The sequence below is a fragment of the Myodes glareolus genome, chromosome 7 (assembly GCF_982192425.1).
Source record: "Myodes glareolus chromosome 7, mMyoGla1.1, whole genome shotgun sequence".
In the NCBI taxonomy this organism is placed as follows: Eukaryota; Metazoa; Chordata; class Mammalia; order Rodentia; family Cricetidae; genus Myodes; species Myodes glareolus.
In genome coordinates, this window is record NC_142032.1 from 40,601,454 (window position 1) to 40,613,505 (window position 12,052).

The 12,052-nt window shown below is 44.1% G+C and overlaps 1 protein-coding gene across 1 annotated transcript in view; it reads left to right on the top strand.

Annotated features, from left to right (window-relative positions):
• The first annotated feature begins 1,713 nt into the window (after nt 1-1,713).
• Nucleotides 1,714-12,052, top strand: part of Gda (guanine deaminase) — a 68,227-nt gene continuing 57,888 nt past the window's right edge. The window contains exon 1 of the mRNA XM_048438698.3: nt 1,714-1,941. Coding sequence (XP_048294655.1) covers nt 1,819-1,941 — 123 coding nt within the window. The 5' untranslated portion in view covers nt 1,714-1,818. The remainder of the gene's footprint in view (nt 1,942-12,052) is intronic.

Below are 12,052 nucleotides of genomic sequence, written 5' to 3' on the forward strand. Positions count from 1 at the left end.
TTAACTCTCACCTTTCATCAAAGAGGCTTCTCCTTGTAGCAGAGACCATTACAGGAATCCCCAACTGGCCCTGATGCAGAGAACAACTGTGGGGTGTCCAGACCCAACTGATTGACCCATAACAAAACTTATACCTCAGAGGCTCAGGGAACAACTGTCAGGTGTCCAAACCCAACTGATCAAGCCATAACAAAACACCAGAAGCTCAGGGAATATGAGGGAGAGGGAATGGGAAGATTTTATGTGTGCTTCAAGATCATAAGTTCCACCCATGAGAGCTCAACAATGCAGTAGCCTACACAAGACCTGAACAAGAACACCAGTTGACGAGCAAGCTTGGATGGGGAGACTGTCACAAAGCCTCTCCTTTAGATGAAGAGATACAGGCAATTAACAGGTGTGGAGACGGAGAGTCAGTCTTCCCTAGGGACAATTAATTAGTATCTAGTAACAAGTGGTCACCCCAAAACATGTTCATATAAGCAAAACTAAATGGACTCATCAAGTTGTATTGACATTTATATGTATGTACACACATAGCAATAACAAAGAAAAAAAGGGGGAAAGGGTGTGGGTGGATCTGGGAGGAGGTTAAGAGGAAGAATGGGGTTGTAGGTAAATATGATCTAAGTATGTTGTATGACATTCTCAAAGAATGCTATATTAACATTAAAAAGAAACGATAACAAGCAAATGGAGAATATGAACTTCATTAGGATTGGCTACGAAGGCTGAAGTAGCAGGGAAAGGATGGATTATTGGAAAGAGAACTTCCTGGTAGGGGCAGCTAACTCTTAGGCAGGGACAGTGGCCTGACTTAGTGCTACCATTTGAGGCAAAGTCATTCATATTCACAGGAAACCACTTGCTGTGAGGGGCAGCTGTGAGAACCTAGTATCCACACTCTCAAGGCAAACATCCTGTGGGCAGGACTTACTTTAAGAGCCTGGGGCTATTGCCTGAGGAGGGAACCTGGACAGGCTTTGCAGTGACTTGGCCCAAGTCCTGTTTTCACGACAGAGGAGTCGAGGACCTCAGGCTCATAGCCTTGCAGATAAATGGTCTCTAGATTCCTATCCATGCACTTCGGCTCACGGCTGCTGCTTAGCTTGGGGACCTCCTTTTCTCCTCTTGCACAACTGAATAAATCAAGAGTCATCTACATTAGACAAGAAAAGTTGGCCTTGATATTGTATGTGGGTGGGCACAAAGACTAAAATATTAACCTTAGGGGGACAAGAGGGACTTTGAGATCCATATTAACCCTTGGTGGTAGGGTTCTCCTTGTATGGTTCTGTAAGACAAGCTTCAAGGACCCCAGTAAAGAACTAACACATTCTGCATCCTACAAAGGCGGTAAAGGAAACTGGTCTCAAGGTAGGTGCTCCAACCGACCTTTCACTTATCTCTGTGTTTGTGCAAGTTCAGAACCTGGTGCACAAGTTGAGGTGATGGATGACTGGTCCGACGAGTGTAGAAGACTCAGAGAAGACTCTAGGTGTGCAACGAAAGCAAGGTAGAGCAGCTTGATTTCGATAACTCAAGGAGTTAACATATCCAAAACCAACCGCAGGGGTGGAGAGGAAAACCACACCCCATGGGAGTCGAGCCAACTCATAGGAGAAAAATCCTATTGGCACCAAGGAGGCAGGGAGCCAGCCCCTGGGCGCGGCCTGCAGGGGGCAGGCGATTGCCCAGGGAAGCCGGGGCAAGGCGTCCCAGCAGCTCCCGCTCCGCTGCAACAGGGACAGCTCTGCGCCCGCCCGCCCGGTGCGCCCTCCTAGACCCGTGGACTCGCGCTGCTGCCCCGCCGCTGACATGTGTGCGGCTCGGACGCCGCCACTGGCGCACATCTTCCGAGGGACTTTCGTCCACTCCACCTGGACCTGCCCCATGGAGGTGCTTCGCGATCACCTCCTCGGCGTGAGCGACAGCGGCAAAGTGAGTGGGCGGGGGGTCCGGGGCACCGCGGGCAGGTGGAGGGACCCTGGCGCCGTGCTGCGCTTTCCGGGTTCGCTCTGGCACAGAGCGAGCACTGTGGCTCCGGAATTGAACTTGAGCGTTTGGCTCTTAGGGAATGCAAACAGCCTGGTCACTAGGTTCACAGCCTGGTTAGGGTGGAATGACACCCCAGAGGCCAGGGGCTGTGGAGTACTAGCAGAACATGGTAGGAACCCTCAGAAAATGTGGTTGAATTTCTTGCCACAGAGCTGACGGAGTGGGGGTGGAGGGCATCATTGAATTGGTGTTGTTTACTGAATTCAGAGGTAGAATAAGCAAAAACACCTGGTTTCATTCACAGGGTCATTCATTTAAAAAAATGCATTAATGCTACAGGCTATACAAGTTTAATGCTGGAAAGGATAGAACTGGGAAAATCTCTCAATCTCTCCCCTCCACCGGCCAAACATACAGCCATTTGCATCAAAACAATCGGTTTCATATTGAGGTTGAAAATGCCTTCTGTGATAATTGGTTTTATACAGCCCCCACCCATGAGAATTCCACAAGTGTTATATGATGTCTGGTGCCTTCTTCATTGTTCATACAGGTGGTAACCGCATACATTAGCAGTGTCTTGGTCAGTTTGATAAGTAAAGTCATTTCATTTGGGGGAAGAATGGGGTATTTTGGCTGTTTCTCAAAGTATACCAGTTTGTGGGCTGCCAGGTTGGAGATTACAGTGACACTGAATCATTGACAGTATTGAATTATAACTTGTATTTGGGAATAACCAAATATGATTGATATTCTTAAAATTTATTAATATTAATGTGTGTGTCTGTGTGTGTCTGTGTGTGTCTGTGTGTCTCTGTGTGTACATGTGCCAAGTACATGTGTGGTCAGAGAACAACTTGTGGGGATTGGTTCTCTCCTTCCTCTGTGTGGCTTCCAGGGACTGAACTCAGGTTCTCAGGCTTGGTGGCAAGCACTTTTACCTACTAAGTGACCCTACAGGCTCCAACATCTTGTTTTCTCGTGGTCCTTGGTATTTTTGTTGTTGGTAGTGATGGTATATTGGGAAGCATGATGCTGTGTTTCCAAGGTGATAAAAGTCTCAGAGCCCAGCTAATGGAGACTCAAATAAACCTGGGAACCTGCACTTCCACTCCATGTAGAGGATCATGACCCTCAATTTCAGTGAATTCCTACCTGGCGCAAACCCCAAGAAACCCAATGCAGACACTGAGAGACTGGTGATGGAGAGGAGGTGCTAGTTTGATCACAAGAGCTTTTCAATTGATAGCTTTCTTTCTGGGACTAATCTCCTGTTCTGTCAGTTCTAATAGTGTAACTGATGTGACAGCAGGTTTGGAGGCAAGGTGGGAATAAGTAAGAAAAGGGTGTAAGTTATCAGAAAACTAATCTTTCCCTTGAGTTTATTCAGAAGAATAACAGCATCCTGAACATGCAATTAGTGGTTGAGTCAGAGAGCGTGTTCCTCTTGGAGCATGCTGAGACTCTCAGTTTGGAGAGTGTGCCATTCCCACACGAGACAAAATTAACTAGGAATTAGCCACAGAGGCAAGCCAGTCAAGATTTAGCGTTGAAAACCCTTGCCGGTGGATTGTTAACTATTGGTCTCCCTCCTCGGTGCAAGACAGTAAGTTAATTACCCCTTCCCCAGCCTTAAAGGGTAAGATTGGGGTATATATTTCAGTATTCAGTCTCCCTCATGTTGAAGTAGGGAGTGCCTCACATTTAGGATTAGTAAGACAAACTGCTTATTGATATACTTATTATTTATATTATTTAACCATTCCAAGGCGTATGAAAACTAGTATGTCCTTGAAGTGAGTAAGTGAATGTTTGGGACCATTAGGCTCGGGTGCCTCTGATTTGTAATGAGCTCTTAAAGCTAATGCCAGGACACAGCTTGAGATGGATTGGGACTATCTAGAAGGACTTGTGAAAATACTGGCTCCAAGATACCATCCTCAGAGAACCCAAATGCATAGGCCCAGGATCAGATTCTTGCAGGCATCCTCGGAGACCCAGGCAAGGCAGTGGATGAATTCCAGTCTAAGTGATCCTGGTGGATCCATTGTGGGAAATATCCAAAGCTTGTATCACTTCAGGCCTAGGTCTCGGGCAGCATATCAGGGAAGGGACAGTTTTCCTTGTCTTCTCTGCCCATCTAACTCCTAATTTCCTGTCACTTGACTTAGGATTGGAGGATGGTAATGACTATGTTTAGTTCATTCAAGTACAGCATATTAAAAAATGAATTAATTTTTTAAAACGCAAAACAGAAAATCCCTCTGTATCCAACATTTTTGGTATTATTTAGAATTCAGGGTTAATTTTTACACTTAAACAGCATACAGCTTGTTTTTTACAATAAAGATTCCAAAATGTATAATTTATTTTTAAACGTTTCATTAATCTTGAAACACAGTGTGCTCAGATATTACTGTTACCCAGTTCTTCCCACATACATCACGGTCAAGTTGACTCTAAGAAATTTATCAAGGTTGGAACTTTCAGTGAACGCTTTACACAAAAACCAGAGTGAGGAAGTGTGCCCATGGGGAGACAGTGCCCTGCATGTTAGTAGCAAATTCTCTGTAGAAACGAAGCCCTGGGTGGGAGTGTTTTATCTGCTTTGAGACCGTGAAATGAGACACTGAACCTCTCCCAAGCCCCAGCTCCCCCCTCTGTAGACTCAGGCTTCAGTCTGATACAGAAAGAGCTCATGTATGACAATGTTCACACTTAGTTGGTACTGCACTCCGACTGTGGTCATTCGGGTCCTTTCTTTTTCTCTGCCCCTAGTAAGCCCTAAGCCTCTTGCTCAGTTTTGAAGCTTTCCATGTGGTAGCACCTGTGCAGTTAAGTGGTAGAGAAGAAAGCTGAGGCTTGGGGTAAACCATGCGGGAAGAGGTACAGGTGCTGGATGTCAGCTGTGCATTTTTGTGTTCTGATCGTGTCTGTCATTCATGCATGGTGTCATAAGCTGTACCTGGGAAAGGCTTCAGGGTCCTTAGCTACTCTATCACTAGGGCATTATTGTAGAAGGAGCGGTGGGCTGCGTTCCTGCCTGGCTCCCGCATGGCTAGCTTTACACCCAGAAACAACAACACACAAACTGTATTCATTTAAACACTGCCTGGCCCATTATCTGTAGCCTCTTATTGGCTAACTCTTACATATTGATCTAACCCATTTCTAATAATCTGTGTAGTACCACGAGGTGGTGGCTTACCGGGAAAGATCCTAACCTGCGTCTGTCTCAGAGAGGAGAGTCATGGTGACTGCCTCACTGCCTTTTTCCTCCCAGCATTCTGTTCTGTTTACTCTGCCTACTTAATTTTCTGTCCTATCAAAGGGCCAAGGCAGTTTCTTTATTAACCAATGAAAGAAACACATAGACAGATGACCCTCCTCCATCACATTAATGTCAGTGTTGTTCCCACTATAGTCAAGAAGCTGGTTAGAGAAATCAATCATCCACAGATGTGGCAGTGTAACCAGCTTTCAAAACATGGACCAAAGGCCATGCTCTGTTTCCCTCAACAGTCTGCCTCCTTAAAAAAATGACCCCTGAATTTAAAACTTACACTTTCAGGGGATGGCTCAGTGGTTAAAAGTCTGGTTGTTCTTCTAGGGGTCTCAGATTTGATTCTCAACACCCACATGACTGCTCACAAACATCTATCTTTAGTTCTAGGGAACCTGAGGCCCTCTTCTGGCCTTCAAGGGCACCTACACTCACTGCACACGTGCACATCCAAGCAGACACAGACACACACTGTATATAATTTTAGACAAGGCACCAAACTTGTGATAATAAAAGTGGAATGAGTCTTGAATCCAAAACTGGACTCATCAGTGAAGATAAATGAATGAATAAAGTATGAAAACAGCCACAGTGAGGTCACTAATCTAGAGAGACATACCAGACCTGCTGTGATGGTCAGAACGGGATTGGTCTGAGTATAGAGGGAAGGTTTTCTCCAGCTGAACACATTGTGATATTTAAATCATGATCTGCAGGAAGAGTGGAACTCCACAGGTAGGTTGAAGTCAGAGAAGGTTAGCATCTTTTAGATGGAGGAAATGACCCATGATAAAGAGTCCTGGGGGTTAGAAAGGATGAAAGGCAAAGATAATTAGAAACCCAGAGCCGAGGAGAAAGATAACACAATGTAGGACAGGTCAGGATGATAGAGGCCGTGTAGAATTAGAAAAAGATGGTTTTCAAGCACTGGGACATGGGGGTGGATAGGTTAGGGAGTGAGGTTGTTAGAGACTGCTACAGTGGTTTAACTGAAGGAGAATGTTGCACAAACTCCCAAGACTGCCTCTGTCACCAATTCCTCTGTGAATCTGGTCAACTCAACATTTCAATTTCTAGGCTTCCTTATATATAAAATAATTACAATCATTACCTCATGAGGTGGTGGAAAATTTTAAGTTATTTTATAAGTGTAAACTGTGTGGAATAATTCATGACAGAGAGGCTGTCTAGGGCCAGTATATACCAGCAGTTGCCATCCATGGAGGACGAGGAATGTGGACGGAGTGGGGAGCTATTTAGGTCAAGTCAGATGAATCGGATGATGGCTTGTGCACATGGTCTTATTGCTGATTTCTGGAGCACAGAGTGGTGTCTATAAATGTGTGTGAGCCTCACATACCAGATTATGAAGATGTGTGTGTGTAAAACTAGAGGCAGTATCTACCCAGCCATGGAAGTGATTGTTGAGCTGGACCTCAAAGAAAAGGTAGGATTTGTAGAGAAAGGGTCAGTAACCCTGGTAAAGGGCTCTTTGGTTCCCCAGACTGACAGGTTGATTAAGTCCTACTTCATCTGAGACTGCTTTGCCATCTTGCTTTGATAGAGCTCTTGGTCTGAATTACAAATCTCTGATTTTGAATCATCCATTGCTCCTGACTGGGAGGGTGAAGATTCTCCTTCCTTGCCGAGCTCATAAACTCAGAATATTATCCCAGTCCTGAAGAGAAAAATTGGAGTTAACTACCCCTTATGAGGCTACTGAAACAAGAGCATGGGTTTCCTATAATGATTCATTCTTGTCCAAGTATCACAGGATTATCCTCTGATTTCCTGCAGTCTTCAAAGTCATTTTCTCCATCCAACCTGTTCATGGCAGGGGTTGGGGAGGTGGCTCAGTGAGTAAGAGCTGTTTGCCCAAGTTCAAATCCCCAGCACCCACATGCCTGTAACCCTAACATTGGGCTTGGGGTTGAGTAGAGATGGACAGATCCTGGGAGCTTGCTGACCAGTCCAACTAACCCAAAGAGTGAACTTTCAGTTAAGTGAAAAGCCCTGTCTCAGACAATGCAATGGAAATCAATCAAGGAAGATACAGCCTCTTCTAGCACACATAGAGCATGTTCCCACATACTTGCATGCAACACTTACATACCACATACACATACCACACACACACACCACTGCACACACATTCATACACAAAAAGTATTGTGACAAAAGCTTGATTACTCATTCAAGAGTCATGACTATGTTTTAATTAACGCCCTCTGAATTTGATCAGCCTCTAATGTACTTGGCTTGTGGATGCACCATGGTGGTAGTCAGGCATGGAAGGTCTGGTATCCTGGAATCCTGGTCCCCTTTTGTGGATTCTTGGTCTCACTGGTAAAGAAAATTTAAAAATTGGATTCCAAAGGGAGTTCAAGAACCATTTTAATAGTGTTTGAAAGCAACAGAATAGTCAAGCTGTGAATCTCAGCAGCTGCTGGAGGTGGAGAAGAAGGGATGATGGTACCTGTTGAGTTAGGGATCCAAGAAAGCTGCAGACTCGGTAGAGTTAGGGATCCAAGAAAGCTGCAGACTCGGTAATGTGTAGCACCACGAGGTGGTGGCTTACCAGGGGAATTCCAACTTGCGGCTGTCTCAGAGAGGAGAGTCATGGCGACTGCCTCACTTCCCTTCTCCCCAGCATTCTGTTCTGACTACTCCGCCTACTTATGTTCTGACCTATCAAGCCAAGGCAGTTTCTTTATTAACCAATGAAAGTAACACAATAGACAGATGACCCTCCTCCATCAGTAATGGAGATCAGCAAGCAGCTGTGTCCGAGTAGGGGAACATGAGTGTCTCCAAACAGAGTGAGAACATCTTGTGTGTCAGGGCAAGTGTGCTTGGGATTTTGGTTTGTATCAAAAGAGAGGGAAGGAGCAAGGGAAAAGTTATGCCTTTTGGTTAGAACCCAGAAAGTAGGCTAGTGATGGTCTATAAGCAATAGTATTGATGGATGGGTTCTTAAAATGTGTAAGTAGATTATCTCATCAATTATTCCTTCAGTTTCTTTAGTAGGCCTTTATGGTGTACCAGCTTTTGTGAAGGATGTCCCCTATTTAGGTCGTTGCCAGGTTTAGATGGGTTAATCTCTTAGAGGAGGAGATCGTCAAAGGTAATGTTCTAATATTTGGGACCAGTTTAGAATGTCAAGTCTCTACCCAGAGTCAGAGGTAGAACTCAGTTCTCATTCTTTCAATTAATGTGTAGCAACTTTCTTTTAATTGGCCTTAAGAAATCCCTGGTACCTCCTCCCTCTCATATAGTATTTTAAAGCTTAAAGAGGCACCATTAGGATGCTTCTCTTAAAACTGATATTACCCTGGAAAAGGGCAATAAAGTCCAAAGCTGACTGTGGGCCAAGGGTTCATCTTTAGTGGCCTCTAAGCCTACTCATATCTAATAATCCTCTTTCCAGCTATCAAGTTCTTATTTTTCAGACTTTTTTGGTGGCTAAGGGATGTGGTAAAAGGCACCTTTACTTTCTTTAGATGTTTTTCTATGAGGAAGATTACCTAGAGATGTTGCTGCCACCATCTGGGACTATGACTTGCTAGACTGTTTCATCACTGTGACAAAATATCTGAGAACACCAATTTAAAAGGAAAGATATGTTTGGTTCATGGTTTCAAAGGTTCAGTACATGGTTGGCTAACTTCATTGTTATCAGGTCTATGGTGAAGCAGATTATGGTTGAAGGAACATAGTTAATGCAAGGCCAGAAGGCTAACTGCCATGTGGTGGCAGTGAAGCAGAGAGAGAGAGAGAGCTTCCCTTATAGTTAAATCACTAGAAATATCCTCACGTGCACATTCAGAAGGCTCTGCCATCTTTGAAGAGCTGAACTCTCCTGAAACTTCCTTTGTGAGCTGGTGAAGTGTCTTTGTTGTGTGAACCCTTGGACACTTTGCTCATTGCCTGTAGTTACTGAACTACACTCCTCAAAGAATGCTATGGTTACCGCAGGCAAAGCTCCACACTGTCTCGGGAGGCAAGTTTTGGAAGGAAGCCAATATGAAGAAGCTTGAAGGTAGTTACTTTCTCAAAGCTCTGTCTTCCTGGGCTTAGGGACCCCAAAGACCTTTTCTGGGATGTGGGGGAAGGGAGGTACAGGAAGGCTTGGAGAGGAATCACTAGTCCGGCTGAATCATATGCCTTCTCCTAAATATTTTTCTTAGGTGACATTTATCTCCTGGGTTCAGTTCCCGAATCTGCTTCTTAGCTAGACACCAGTTCATTGTTTCATAGGATGAAAGAATAAGTGATTTTTGTCAGAGAGCTAAAGAACTAAATAAGGGGGGGAGCATGGGGACTTTGAGATGGCTCAGCAGGTGACGGCATCTGCTGTCAAGCCTCACTACCTGAGTTCAATCCCTGGGACCCAAACATGGGAAGGAGAGACTCGAATCCCCTACATTGCCCCCTGACCTCCACACGCACAGAGTGGTATGTGTGCATGGGTATACCTGTGTGCACATACACACATGACAAGTAAATAAAATTGTGCTTTTGAAAATGGAGAGGCATTTCAGGGTGCACTGGATGTTCTTAAGGTCAGAGAGAGGTCATCCAGTAACTGATAGCTTAGCTATCCTGGCACAGCCTCTCTATAGGCTTAGAATGACAAACAAAAGAAGCAAGATGTTAAAGGTTAAGTTGAGGATGGAGTTTAAAGTACTCCACTCCCAGAAAGTCTCGTCTCTAGCATCTAGAATGGTAATGGGGAGCTGGTAAGGGTTAGGAAAAAGGTCAGAAGTAATTCTGCTAAGGCCTCCTTCCAGAAGGGGTGGCTTTGTCACATTATTTTCAAAGGATTAATAACTGCTTTCCCTACTACCTTCTTCTGGTTGGCCCCAGCATCGGTGTCTTTTCAGGCACTCTTACCCAGTCATGCCCAGCATGTTTCCCAGAGATGTTTACTCATATTCCTTCCCACCACCGTTCTCCCAGCTCTCCCTTGCCTCTTGACTGAAACATTATCGGAGTATCTGGTTTTCCTCCCTATTCCAGTGTTTCCTCCACGTAACTGATTGCTATTTTCTTAGATCATGGGTGGTTCTTCCGCAGCCATCTGTGGCTTACTATTGACTGTAAGGTCCAAATGTCTTTGGAGGAACTCTAGACATGCCATTCTTTCTGGTACTTTCCCCAATGTCATCTTTCTGTAAAATGGGATAGAATGACTCTGACTTGCTCACACCGTGATGTGTCCCTGAGTGGAGGATGAGTAGGTAGATTTCCCATGGTTCCCTAGCACACCATGTCCTTTTATGTCTCCATGTTTTGGGGGCTGATCCCTCATTCTGGAGTGACCCTCCTTTTTACATCCCAGTCCACCTGCGTCAAATGTCTTATTTTCTCAAAGCTCAGCTCTGGTCTCTCCAAAGTTTCTCCAGTCATCGTTTCCCAACTGGATAAACGTTTTTCCCTCAGCACATAAAATTTTGCATGCACTTTAAATAAGTATTTTCTTAGTACTTAAGAGATGGTTTCTAACTCTTTCATTTACCTGGGACAAATTTCCTTATGTATCTAAGCCTCCACAACTAATCGTTCATGTTTTGAAGTTTAATGTTCATTGTGAGATACTAAGGTAGCAGACACTTGATTTGAGGCTAAGGTTTAGAAGGTGGGGTCTTTGGTATGTGAATCAGATTAGAGCCCAGTTCTCATTGTAAGACTGGTGTCTTTATAAGTGAGAGACCACACACACACACACACACACACACACACACACACACACACGCACACACACACGCACGGGCACGCATGCGCATATACACACACACATACACACACACATGCACACACACAATCTTATTCTGTGGTGCTCTGCTCTACCTCAGGACTCTGCCAAATCTCTTTTTACAATAACTTATGCATTCATGGTGATGCAGAACCAGCAGCAGAAATGGACAGAGACAGACGGTATGCCAGCTCTGAGCTGTTTGTCTCCCTTCTGCTTGTGCACAAGGTTCAACTCAAATATCATCACAAATCTTTTCATGGTTTTTAAATTACTTCTTTCTCCATTTAATGTCCTTTATTGTCTGTTTTTCTGACAGCGAATTCCTATGCATTTGCTGTATCTGATTTGTGTACATGCTAGTTCAAATTGTACGCTTCTGTTCATGTTGTATCTGTAAAAAACAGAAAGTATCTAATAATTCCTAGCAAATACAGCTTCTTTCAAATCGTATAGGTGCTCAGGAAGTATTTATTCAGTGTTCTGAAAAATTGCAACAACCATTATACAGTTTGTCTTCCTCTTGTGCCTTAGTGAGAACAACATTGGATGTAGTTTAGTGTGGTCTCAGGAGTGACTTTTATTGAACAAATATAAATGTTCAGAAAGTGTGATGATGATTAAATCCATTGGAAATGATGTTATTTTTAAAGAGGATTTAGTTTTATGGTGAAGCATAAGAATTGAAGATTGCTTTCCTTAATTCCACTACCTAAAAATATATTATACCTTTAACAGCTTCTATAGACAGTGAGTACCAGCTCTTGCTACCTGGTTAGTGTACTAACAACTAAGTTCTGTGTAATGCCTCAGAAGCAGCATATCCCAACCTCAGTGCGGTACAGATTTTCCATTCCAGCTCATTCTTACCCTTTTTTTAATGAAAGTTAGACTTCAAAGTTAATATCATCATTGGGTACCATGGCAGGTAACAAAAAGTTCAAAGACTTTGTGGCTCTCCCAGTGGGATACAGAATGACATTCTTTGAATCCCAAACCATTTCTTCTTCCGAGTT